Source organism: Erithacus rubecula, assembly GCF_903797595.1.
Source record: "Erithacus rubecula genome assembly, chromosome: 3".
NCBI classification, from domain to species: Eukaryota; Metazoa; Chordata; class Aves; order Passeriformes; family Muscicapidae; genus Erithacus; species Erithacus rubecula.
The window spans coordinates 42017698-42031042 of record NC_136689.1 but is presented as its reverse complement, the minus strand read 5'-3'; the positions used below and the strand labels follow the sequence as shown (position 1 = coordinate 42031042).

General features: G+C 38.2%; 1 protein-coding gene across 3 annotated transcripts in view; it reads left to right on the top strand.

Annotated features, from left to right (window-relative positions):
- CPNE4 (copine 4) overlaps window positions 1-13345 on the top strand; it is a 220861-nt gene that overhangs the window by 116160 nt on the left and 91356 nt on the right. For all 3 annotated transcript variants that reach the window (XM_079302038.1, XM_079302037.1, XM_079302039.1), the window contains 2 exons: window positions 9299-9370; window positions 12817-12891. In XM_079302038.1, coding sequence (XP_079158164.1) covers window positions 9299-9370; window positions 12817-12891 — 147 coding nt within the window. The remainder of the gene's footprint in view (window positions 1-9298; window positions 9371-12816; window positions 12892-13345) is intronic.

Sequence of the window (13345 nt, the reverse complement as noted above, 5' to 3'; positions counted from 1 at the left end):
TTTCTCAGGGGCTTTACATCAAGAGAATGTGCCATACTCCAAGCAATTAAGTTGTTTATGTTGTATTGTTTAAATAAAGTGACGTTGTTAAATGGTAGGTTAAGGTGCTATAACTAAAAAGTATAATTTTTAAAAATATGTTATTATTTTTGATTTTGCATTTAATTTCCAATTAAATGCATAAAGCTAATATCTAATAATACCAGGGTTTAACAAGTTTTACAATCATATGGTCGCTATTTAATCAAGAAAACTGTACCATGTTTTGGTTGTAACCTCACAAAGATTATTCTTAATTGAGAGCATATTTGGGAAATTAGAATCCCTGCAGGGTTTGGTTGGAAGCATCCTTAAAGACCATCTAATTCCCACTCCCATGCCATGGGCAGGGACACCTTCCACTAGACCAGGTTGCTCCAAGCCTCTTCCAGCAATGGGGCATCCATAACTCCTCTGGGCAACCTGTTTAGTGCCTCACTACCCTCATAGTGAAATTCTTCCTAGTATCTAGTGTAAATCTACCCTCTTTCAGTCTAATGACATCAGCCCTTGTGCTGTCACTCCATGCCTTGTAAAATGTCCCTCTGCAGCTCTCTTGTAGCCCCCTTTAGGGAAGGTGCTGTAAGCTCTCCACAGCCTTCTCTTCTCTAGGCTCAGCAACCTCAAATCCCCCAGCCTGTCTCCATAAGGAGAGGTGTTCCACCCTCTGACCCCTTCTTCATGGCCCTCCTCTGGAGAGCCAAAACTGGATGCATTGCCCCAGGTGGTGTCTCTGGAGCAAATCCTTAGTGGGGCTTACTTGCACCACACAAGGAAGTAGCATAGAGATTTGGGAATGTGTGCTCTTCCTGTCCATATCATAAAATAATTTAAGTGAGGAGGGATCCCCAGGGTCCCCAGTTAAATCTGCTGCTCAAAACAGGTTAGAGCACTGGCTCAAGGGCTTGTGCAGTCCAGGGTTGAATGTCTCCAAGCATGGAGTTATCACAGCCTCTCTGGGCTTTGTCCCAGTGTTTGGCAGCCTCACAGGAGTGGTGGCTTCCTGAACATAAGCAGAGGCATAATGAACCCTCAATCCTATATCATGTGGAAACATTTGCAAATACTTTTAGTAGCCTTCAGGTGGCAAAAGAAAGCCTGATTTTGCAATATAAAAATAACTAGAGCAGGGATGGCTTAGTTTTAGCTGGTTTAGGCAGTCTTCTTGAGCTGCTGCTGTAAATTTTCTGTGAAACAGCTCTCATTGTTTAGAGTGGGACTGTTGGGGTAGAGCAGTGGTTTGGCATTGTGCTGTTTTCAAATGTGGGATTCCATCTCTTGTTCAGTTTCTTTTAATTTATAGAACTGTTAAAATATTATATAGCTCAACTAGTAGCAGAAGAAAACTGCAGAGATGTAAATCTTTTCCTGTCAAGAACATTTTCAAATATTATTCTGAGATTTATTATTACCCATACACACATTTGTGTACAAATTGGATTGAAAATCTTCCTTCTTAGTAATGAGTATAATTGTTTCTCGTGTGTTTTTCATAATATATGCCATTAGCAGATTATGCACTTGAAAAAGCTGTCTGATTATTAGTTCAATTTCAGCCATTGCAAATCCCCTTGCTCTTGAATTAGAGAAAGGCTAAAAGAGTCATGATTGCACCTGAATTAATTAAACCGAAACAGTTTGCATGAGAATATTTGTTTAACAGACTGTTGACTGGTTCTGTGATGCAGGAGACATAGGACTAGCTTTTTTCAAGGTATTTCAATTCCTAAATCTCATTAGATGTCTGTGTGCCTCCTTAGGTACCTAGATACCTTTAAATATTTGGCCTTTGATCTCCTCCAAATGAAGTTGCTCAATTCATTAGTGGGATGAATAATGTGCTTTATTAGATGTGAATGTCATTTTCTACCAGCGCTGACTCAGAGCAGAAGCAAATAATGAACACAGCCCTCTCCCTAACTTTGCCTAACCCTTTCAGAACCTCTGTTATCTCTAGGAAACTCTTGGTTTGCCATTGCAGCATGATCTCTGAAGCTGTAAGATTTTCTAGATGAATCTTGCCATAGTTAATAGAATTTCTTGTACAGTTTGTACTGCTTTGTTTTCACATGCTTTATATTTTTGTATGAATTACTGTAGCAGTCTTTAGAAAAGTAATTTTAGTTTAGTTTGCTATTATAATGAATTATTATTATGGCTAATTCTAAAAGGACTGCTACTCTACACACTAATTAAATTCAAAGACCTTTTAGGCTATTGATATTTCTTGTAATAACATTATGCCTCTTGTGATAGGCATATCTTTTTTCTCAGTGTTCTGTTTTGATTGACTATCTTCAGGCATAGGGTTTTAACAAAGACAGGGAGAGGTATAATTCAGCTGTAAATAGACTCTGATCTGAACAATACCATAGCTAACAAAAGAAATCTGGAAGAGTGGTGAGTATGGTACAGAAAGAATCATATGCACAGAGAGGATGATTATAGCACTAAAACTGGCTCTATGAAGGTATAAGAATTCTGTGACTAGTTAGACAGAATGAAATTTTCTTCACTGTGGACCTATACATCTGAACTTGATCACTCGAAGGGATATCTCAGTATCTGTGGCCCATTCCCTAAACCTTTTTTTTCCATGAGAGTGGAGCATAGTCACTGACATTTACATAATGTCTGGTCTCTCTTCATGTTGAAATGTAGAGTGCTTGGTGCATCCGCAACTATGTGCCACCATTCCTGAAAAATATTTGGTGGACTTAAAAACAGCTGGGGGGATAGAAAGGATAAACATGAGCACATCAGAGTTGTATAAACCTTGTTTTATCACAAACCAGGCTGAGGAGGATTGAGTGAAGAAGGAGAGACTTTTTCCATTGTAAGGCAGAGCTACTTCTGCTGCCTGTGCTTAAAATTGGTCTTTCATTCTAGACAGATGGAATGTCATTAAGGTCTGACATTGTATTTGTGGGTGTTTAGAGACTTACAGTATCTGACTTGAATGGATTTTATTAAGAGTGCACGAATATTTTAATTTGCAAGTTTCAGAATATATTTTACGAATGTTAAATCTCCAACTGTTTGTCTAGTCACTCTGGTTTCATCATTCCATTTGCAGCAATAGCATAAAAGTATTGCTGTCTTTCATTTGGGAGACTGTACAGGGAAAAAGGTGCTTTAAAGGTTGTACTTTTATGCTAGAAGAGCTTAAGAGAGCATATAGCATAACCGGCAAATACTTGTGACATGGTTATATCACAAGTTTTACGTACCACAGAATCCTCCTCTTGCTGTTCATCGAGGATTAAAATGATTTTGTGAATATAGTCAAGTCATTTTGATTGCATATGTTAAAATTCCCACCCAAACTTGACAAGGCAGTAGTTGCTTTGCCTATTAAACTGTTATTGTCTCAACCCACGAGTTTTTATCACGTTTACTCTTCTGATTCTCTCTTGTATCACACTGGGGTGAAGTAAAGTAGTGACTGTGTGGGGCTTAGCTGCTGGCTGGGGTAAAACAACAACATAAGGATTGGTGCAAGATTTGAAACATTTTTTTTGGAAGAGTAATATTGCTACTTTTATTTCCTTGATATATCAACATGGTCCTAGTGGATGCTGTTAGAAAAACACTCTGTTTCTATATTTACCATTGCTGTTTGGTGGGAAATTGCTTCTCCAGGCTTGAAGAATTGATCACTCGAGGTCTCTCACCAAGGTCTCTGCACTTAAATATATTTGATCATGTAGATTCAGTCTGTGAAAAAGGTATTTGGATAAAGGGAAAAATGTTACTAAACTGTGACTAGGTGCTCTTTGCAGTCCTGAAAAGTGTTAGGTTGGCTAAGAAAGTAGAGCTTCTATGAAAATCCATATAACAGGAATAACACATCTGGGAGAAGAATTAACACAGAGGTACTGGGAAATAAAAGTTATTTCTCTGACTTTCCCCTGCTAGCAAGGAAGAGATACAAAGACTTCTTCAAGCTGTACACTGTTGTGGCTGAGGGAAATTTGTGCTTAATCTGTCTGTGTAAATAACATTTTGGGGTTCCTGTAGGAAAGTCCAATGTGCAGAAGAATTTGAGATATGACCTCTGGCAGAGGGTGGCACTTTGCAAAGCTGAATCAATGCTGTTGAAATAACTTGTTAAAAAAGCTGTATTGAAAACTTGTTGTTGGCTTGATTTGTGAACCTTGGGAATTCTGCATGATATTATTGAAAGTTATCCCTATATTTGGTTAAGAAAGGAACACCTAAAGAGTGACATTTTAAAAGTTTCTTTAAAAAGTTTTCTTAAACAAGCCAGGTAAAATAATTGCAAATAATAATTATAATTAATTATTATATAAATATACTATATAAAGTAAAATATATTAAATATATAAATATATTACATAAATAATTATATTTCACTACTCATCTTACACAGTGCTGATTAGTCATGACAGGCACAGGAGAGAGGAAACCTTTGTCAGAGTCCTTGTCTCTGAGTGACTGCTGATCAATGCTCAGTACACAGCTGGTGTCAGTGCCTTCGTGCTTTTATCTAGAGTCTTGCATCTGTTCATACTTCTTAAAAAATGAAGAAAAAAAAGTGCAAAACCTCTTTTGGCTATTCTAAATTGGAAATAGGATCAAATGGAGAAGTAAGCCCAGATTTCTCCACAATATTGAGCATCTGTCCTTAACCTGTAGGGGCTTGTATATATATATGTAATAAGTAAAATGAAGGTCATCTTCAAGGGAATTTCTCACTCCTGTCCTAACACAGAGTTGACATCCCTTATCACTGCAGACCAGAAATCTAGCTGAGATGATGTTCTGTTGAGATGACTGCATATCTGATAAACAGGAGTAACTTCATGTGCATATCCTCCCTCTCAGAAACAGAGCAGAGGCTTTTACATTCTTATTTCCATCTTGTGCAAACATATTAGTTTTTGACATTTTTATTGGAAATGTGGTGCTCTCAGGCCAGAACTAGGTAGTAGTTTGTAGTAGCTGAAAATGGACCTGACTTCTCTTCTTTTAGTCTCACCTTTTGTATCTCTGAGGTCTGGTCCTTGTACGAGTTCCCCACACTGAGCACTAAAAAGGATTGTTGTTTGTTTAACCCCAGCTGGCAACTAAAGCACCATGCAGCTGCTTGCTTTATACCCCTTTGCCTTGTGCCTGCCACAGTGGGGAGGAAAATTGGGAAGAAAAGGTGAACTTCATGGCTTGAGATAAGAACAGTTTAATAATTTTTTCAAAATTAATTATTATTGTAACAACAGCTGTATTGAAAAGGAGAGAGAAAGAATAAAAATTAAACTCAAGAGAAAGAAGTGATTCACAGTACAATCATTTGCCTGCTGACTGATACCCAGCCCATCCCTTAGCAGCAATCAGCAGCTCTCAGCCAAATCTCCCCAGCTGATGTACTGAACATGGTAGTCTGTGCTATGAAACATTTTTTTGCTAGTTCAGGTAAGCCATACTGGCTTTCTTCCTTCCTGGCTTTTTGTGCACCTCTTCTCTGGCAGAGCATGGGAAACTGAAAGGTCCTTGATATGGAGTAAGCACTACTTAGCAACCACCACAACATCAGTGTGTTATCAACATTATTCTCATACTAAATCTGAAACACAGCACTGTACCAGCTGCTAAGAAGAAAATTAACTCTATTCCAGGACTGTTTTCTACATCCATTTGCTTACTGGTAGGTCATGCTTCTAATAAAATATTTGTGAAAATACATGTTCTGGAAATGTAATGAGGTTTTCTAGGGCTGGACTGGGTTCTACTATTTGTGTTCTGGAAAGAAGAGAGACATTTATTTTCTGCACTTCTTCACATCAGTTTTGGACAACTCCTTTTTTTTTTTTTTTTTTTTTTTTTTTCCCCTCTGAAGCAGAAGATTTAAATTGTAAGGTTTTGAAGTCAGAGTCATGCCAAAGACTACTGACAAATGAAAGACCTCTAGTGAATTACCTTCTTGTAAGACATTTTGTCAGTTCAGCTGTCTCTCTAACTCTGAACTAAGACTAATGCTTGCTAGTCCCTGAAGTTATCATTGTTGAGGAATTGCTGTCTGAAAATCAGGTCAGCAAATGCTTTGTATAATAATGTTCAGAAGAAGATTTGCATTGAGACATTAACAAAAATATGATAGGTAATTGATGGCAGGTTCCACAGAAGTGGTTCTTTAAACCAGTGAGACCTATTTTGTACAGTGAATGAACAAGAAAATCTGTTTACTGCTATGGAAATCAGACTTCTTTACAGTCATTGCAATTACAATTACAGTTTGAGGCAACAATGTTGGCACATTGTTGCCAAATGGAGGATTGGTTTTAGTGGCCACTTAATTAACAACTGGTAAGCGCTTGCACCCAAATACACATATTTACATATGCAGAATGCTTACTGTGTCAGAACGATGCTTCTGGCTCAGAGAGAGAGAGTTATTAATGCAGCCTGCTAATGAGAACGTCAGAATAAATTATCCTTCCTGGAACTTTGAACCATCTATCTGCCACCTGCACAGGAGCTCCCAGGCCCCTTTGGAAAGCAGCAAAGGGAGCTGGAGAAATTCGGGTGGCTCAGGGGAGAAGTCCTGTTGTCTCTAAAGGAGGCTACTCTAGGACAGGTTTCCACCCAAGCTCTATCTCATACCATGGCTGTGTATATATAAGATGCCTGAAAAAGTTTCTGGTAGACAACAGCCACAGCTTTCCATGGAAAAGCTTAATGTATTTTACAAAGTTGCCTGAGCGTGTTGGGAAAGGAGGAGAGACCGTGGAGATAAATAATTCATTGTCTGGCTGGTACAGAAACCATAGTTTAATTATATATAAAGAATAATCTGTCATATTTCTGTATGACCTCCTATCTGAGAATCTCAAACAAGATTTTTTAAATTGCACCTCACAGTTCACAGGAGTACAATGATTTGTACTCGAACCTGTTTAGCTGGCAAGAAAATAAATGTAGGGATGACTTCAAAGGTCACTGCAAACAGTATTTCCAAGATTCTATGGAAGAGAAAGAACTGCTAAGTCCTAGCAATACTGTCATCTTACTTGTAGTTCTGTCTGTTGCTGCCACTGACCAAAGCTAGAGTTAAAATCCAAAAGTTAGTCTGGAAAATTGACTGAGATATTGGCAACAGATAGTGTTATGGAAGGCAGTCCAAAAAGGAGTGTTAAATTATTCATTTAAGTAATAGCCAGCTGTAAAAATGCAGCTGGCAATCTGAAATGGTCCTATTATGAACATTAGTTAACAGTATCATGGTGTTCTTAAAATAAGGCAAATGTAATTCTGGAGTGTATCAGCCTTGCAGTGAGCAGCTCTTCTTGCTTCCCATGGAAAGCACCAGGACTATTATGCCCAATTTTGTGCATTATTCTAAGAGTGTTTATGAGCCAGCCCATGAAGGCTCATCAGAGAGTAGAGAGAAGGGTATGAGGGCTAGGAAATTTGGTTAAGAAGGAAAGATAGAACAAACTCAGGCTATGTAGTAAAGAAGATTTTGGGGAGTTGGTAATAGTCTTCAGATATAAAGATTGCCTGGAAAAGGGAAAAAAAAAATTTACCTACTCATGGTGCATTAGATAGAAATAATGGACTTAAACTTCAGAGAATCAGATTAGTTGTTAAGAAAACATGTTTACATAAGGATAATGCATACAATAGATTTCCAGAGGAGAGTGTTTCCCTTTCAGTTCTTTAAGAAGTCATTAGACATGCTCCTGTCAGGTGTAGCTGCAAGAGGAGCAAGAAGCTGGTCACAATGATTCCAGGTGTGCTTTCCTGTCATATGATGGTTCTCTTGTCTCACATTCAAAGCCTGTTTAAAACTTTCTTCTGTCTTGCTGCTTCTATTATGAGTGAAGCTGAGGATAATCCAAGGGGCAACTTGTGATTTTCTGTTCAATTCAGCAAATTGATGGGCAGGACAAACATGTTTCCCCACACTGATGTTTGGCTAAAATATGAATTCTATTCACTCCTATCTCACAACACATTTTTTGCCTTGCTGTGACTTTGCATTACTCAGAGCATTTCAGCTCTGCCCATTACCTACTTTTGTGGTTTATTGCTGAAATTTGTAATGATGCTCAAGACTCTCATGAGGGGTTTGGAACTCTCCTTTTAACTTGGTGACTGTCTTTCTTTTACAACTAATATTTTGGTTTATTTGCCAAAGATGTCTATTTATGGATCATTTAGATCAGCTGTCCAGATGAAGTTTTCCAAGTACTGTTGGATGTAGAAAGGTGGAAAGGACTACTTCTAACATAAAAGCCACATTCAAGAGGTTAGCATTTTTCTTAGGGCACAGTCAATTTTTTGCTCAGTATCTGCACAGCACAATTGTACTACAGTTTTTCCAGATTACAAATAATAGTGTGATTTCTAAGCAGTGTTTTGAGTTACCTTTACATCTGTCCACATTTTGAAGTTTTCCACTTAATAAGTAAATAAATTAATATATCATTAACTTTACTTGTCACTAATACAGTGGAACATTACTGTAGCTTAGCAGTTCTGCATTATTGTAAGGTTTCTTCCTTTTCTAATATTTTCTAATACTTTTACTGGTCTGATTTTAAATGTTTCAAGATTGTAAGGGAATGCTAGTTATTATTGATATGGCAAATAACATCTTTTGTCAGTGTCCCTCTGATGCCATTTATCTGAAGTACATTTACAATTTGGTTAATGACCAAGTTCATTTATAATGCTGAATTCTAGGGGAGGTCTGGTATGTGGTAAGCAAAGGAAACAATTTTGGAACTGAAATATGGGGCAGCTTGCTTGCTTCTGTCCTGAATTTATGGTTGCTGATATTTGAGATAAAATTAATTTCTTCTCATTGTAAATGGACTTCATTTTCCAGTAAAAATTAATGAGTTGAGTTTTGGAGGTATCTCTGATAGATTTGCTGTGTACAGCTCCCTTCTTATTGCCTTTTAAGTCCAGTTAAACCTCACTTCTGTCCATCATTGCAATATTTATAAATCTGTGTGTTCCTCACTGTTCTGTTCAGTGCAGTGAATTGTGTTTTCCCTATTCTGCTTGACCCCAAATGCTTGTTTTCTCCTTCCATTGCATCCCTTGCAGGTTTCCTGGGGAACCTTTCTTGTTGGTTGTGGTCTCACTGTATTAACTCTGATCATGGATTGAGAAAATACCTTGATACAAAAGGAAAAAAGAAAAAGAAAGCAATGTAAAACTGAAATCACAATAAACCATGTATTTACTACAGATTCTAATTGTTTTTCCCTTTGTTTTTAATTTTGTGCAGATTGTTTCTCAGAGGAAGCTCTCCAAGTCCTTACTCAAACATGGCAACACAGCAGGAAAGTCATCTATAACAGTAAGTCAGTCTTAAATATGCTTTTGTTTTCCTGTTATTTAGAAATATCTAAAGTGACTAATTCTCTCTAAAAGCATCCTGCTAAGCCACCACCAACCCTTGACTGAGAAATGTATTTAAATTTTTTATTTGATGACTTGCACTGTTTGTGAAAAATTTCCTTGTTTTAAGGAAATAGCAACAAATAATGTATGATTTGTAAAAAGCCACAATACTTACTACTACTACATTTAAGGTACATGGAGGACAGCAAGTAATTTCTGCTGTTTGAATACTTTTAGTCAAAGGACTAGAACCTTCAGAAATTAATTTTTACCAGTTTTGACACATAAAGGAGCCTTATTTTTCTTTTCCTTTGGGCTTTTTCCAGTTTCTTAGGAAAAAAAAAAAAGTTGGATGACATTAGTTTTAGATGTGTTGTAAGGCAACTAAGGACTGGATTGTCATATCCCCATGTGTATCTTGAAATCTGAAAATCAGTGTATTACCTCTCTTTCATCTTTCTCTGTGCTGGCTCTCTTGGGAGCTCAGTCTTGCCTGCACTGAACCTGGCATGCTTCTGACTTTTGCAGCTCTGTATTAAGATGAGGGCTATAATAAAATATTCTGCTTTAGGGATCTCTGCTCTGTTGCCTCATGAAATTGAGAAGGATTTTTTTCCTTAATGTGTGATTTGCCAGATGGTTTTCTTCTGGCTTGATTGATCAGATTTTTTTTTCTGCCTTCACCCACAAACGAGACAGCAGTCTGTAAGGTACTCTCTGAGAGCCCAGGGAGTTTGATTTCTTAGATGTCTTCCTTGGTGCTTGGCTGGGAATTGATTTGTTTAAATGCATACAATAACATGTTGGTTTTGGTCTGAGGTTGGAAAGGAGTTCCCCACTCATCTGGCTGAATAGAACCAGAAGAGAGTTTTGTTCCCTAAATAACTTCATGTGGTTTGCCTGCTGGGATAATCTGGGCATACTTCATCTCACCCATCCCCATGGTGTTCTGGACCTCCCTTCTGTGCTTTGAGGAACACAAAGTAGTTTAGTCTTGTGAAAACACAAATGCTCTAGTACAACTAAAATCATTAGGCTTGTTAGGGGAGTGTTCTGGCAGAAATTAAATCACTGTGATAAACAGAAGATGAAAGAAAATTAGTTAATAGTCCCTCTGACCTCACTCTGGATGATAACCATGAAATATGGATCTTAGTTATATGCTTTGGTTTCTGTCCAGCAGTTCTAAAGAGCAGGTTGACTTCACTCGAATGGGAGAAAACTGAGCCCAGACCAAAAAAAATTGCGTGAAAAGTTTTTTGTTTCAACAGAATAATGAAAAACTGGCTAAATATCATTATTTCTGGTCTTGGGGACATACCAGGTCTCTGTCAAGTATGGAAGTTAGAAATACTGGTTTCCTAACTCATTCAGTGTACTGAATTATGAGTTTTTCATAGGATTTTGAAAGTTCCTATCTTAGCAAGTTTTGCTGGAATTTTATTAGCCTCTTGACTGTGTAAATCTCATCCACACAATCTTAAAATACGACTGTGGGAAGCAAACAGAACATTGTTCAGCTTCTCCAGCTGAAAGTCTGTAAACCTTTAAAAGAGCAGGTTCATTATTTTTAGTTAGAAATACTAGTGAAATTGGGTGTGCAAGTCCCAGAGCAGTGTTGGTCATACTCAGCTTACCCAAATCTCTTAAATAATGAGACTACAAGGAAGAGAAATGTGTCCAACTGCATGAGTCCAATTTCCAGCAAGCTGATGTTTGCCTGGAAGATGTGACACACCATGTGTGTGCCTGTGTGATGGTACTTTAATGCCCAGTTAAGCATCCATGCCTCTGTGTGGCTGCATGTGAGTATTTTGCTTGGAGAAACACTACAGCTCATGGCTGGGGTGTTTCACAGCCAGAAGAGTCCCAACTCAGGGAAAATTTTACTTCATTTAATAATGAATTGGCAATCAAAGTAAACTTTTAACTCCTGAGAAACACATAGGACCAAAAAAACCCAAAAAACCAGCAAACTTTTCCTGCCCCTCCCCTGTACTCCACTTCTGACATCTCTCCTCCTTCCTTCATAGTCTCCACTCCCTTTGCCTTCACTTCATGTTGTGCTCAGTCCCTTTGATGAGGTGGTGTGTGACACAGGTCAGGATCAGAAAACAGTGATTTTTTTTTTTTCTGCTCTTTGAGGTTTTTTTTTTCCCCTCATTTTCTTAGTTCTGCTCTGGACTTACACACACCCTTCAGGGGCATCTCTACTGCAGCATTACCTGAGGATGAGCCCAGAGGTGCCTCCTCCCACATGAAGCACCTCCTTCTGAGAGTGAATCTCCAGCTGTGTCCCCACAGCTTGGCCTCCTCCTGAATCTTCTTTAGGATGGCATTGCAGGCTGCCTACCTCCCCTTCCTTTGTGCCTCTTGCCTCTGGCAGCTGCTGCCCTTCCTGAAATAGGTTCATTCTGAAATAGGAGCCATATGCACCTCTGATGGGTTCATATTTTGGGGTGCACTCAGTAGCTGATGCCAAGCCAGTTTGGCAGATTTTTGGGTTTTCCTAGCAGCTCCTCAAGGACTTCAACTGGTGGAGACAGAGCCTGTCTGGGAAGCTGGCATGGCTGCACTGTGTGTGGTCATGAACATGAAACACCCAGGAAATAAATTCTTTTGGAAGGTTTAATCACTGAGGAGAACATTTACAATAGGGAAAAAAGTTTTAAAGCTGTCAAATAGGATATAATGTGCTTTGCTTCAAAGAATATTTTTCAGTGAAATATCCCAGGTTTGGTTAATATCTTCTCTCCCCTGAGGCATTTTAATGGCTTACTTAGGAAACTGGTTTAGTTGGTTCTGTTGGGTTTTTAATAAAATTGCACAGCACAGTGACTGACATCATTATTGATATAGCTTACACCATCTGAAAGAATCACACTATATTGGTTTAAGATTATTTGTTTCTGACTCCATCTACAGTAAATTGTTTTGCCAATGTGGCTATTGGAGAAAAACTATACCAGGAGAGCTCTCCTGCTGTAAATGTGCCTTTCATGGCAACTAGTGCCAGGTGACATCAATCCTTTTTTTCATTTATCTTGCCAAATTATGCTGAAGTGGCATAAAAATAACTGGGCTTTAGAACCAAGTAATGCAACTTTTGTAGAGCATTTTTGTCCCCTTGGATACTGTGAGATTGTGGAATTCTCTGAGGAGAGAGGAGCACTAGGGATCTCTGGCGGATGTGGATGTCTGTCCATTGACAGGTGATTGACAAGGCACAGTTGCATGACACACAGTGATTCAGGTTTGTGGGCTGACCAAGGTGATGCCCTTCCACTAACTTGTTCCACACTTGAGTCTCCTAAATGGGGTCTGCAGTTCCACATGCTGAGAATGGCATTGTTCTCCCCTTGCATTGCACCATGCACAACTCAGATGCAGCTTTCCATTTAGGTGATTGCTGAGGAATTGTCTGGCAACGATGACTACGTTGAACTTTCATTCAGTGCACGGAAATTGGATGACAAGGTAAGCTGCTCGATATTAACCTTTCTGAAAGATATAAGAATGCCTGCAAATATCACTTGATGAGATTTTCCATGACTGATATTTTTTTACCTTGTGTTATTAAACACATCAGGGTTTTCAGATGAATGTTCACCATGAGGCTTTCCTCAAGTTGCAAAGTAATTTAAAAAAAGAAAAACTAAACGGAATCTAATTAAAACCAAGACAAGTTAATTACACTACCACCAAGACAATTTAATTATGTAAAATGCCATAGATCAGAAGTGTTTAGAGAAGTGAACTTTCTGGGAGTAGTCAATGATTTTATCGTTGAACTTTCCTAAAATACAGATAGAAAACTTCATTACAGCTCAGTCACAATACACATTTTGTTCAATAAAATGCAGCTCAAATGCGAGAAAAAGACTTGCATATTTGTTACGTTTTTTTCACTCTTTAGGAAGAAAACTTTCTA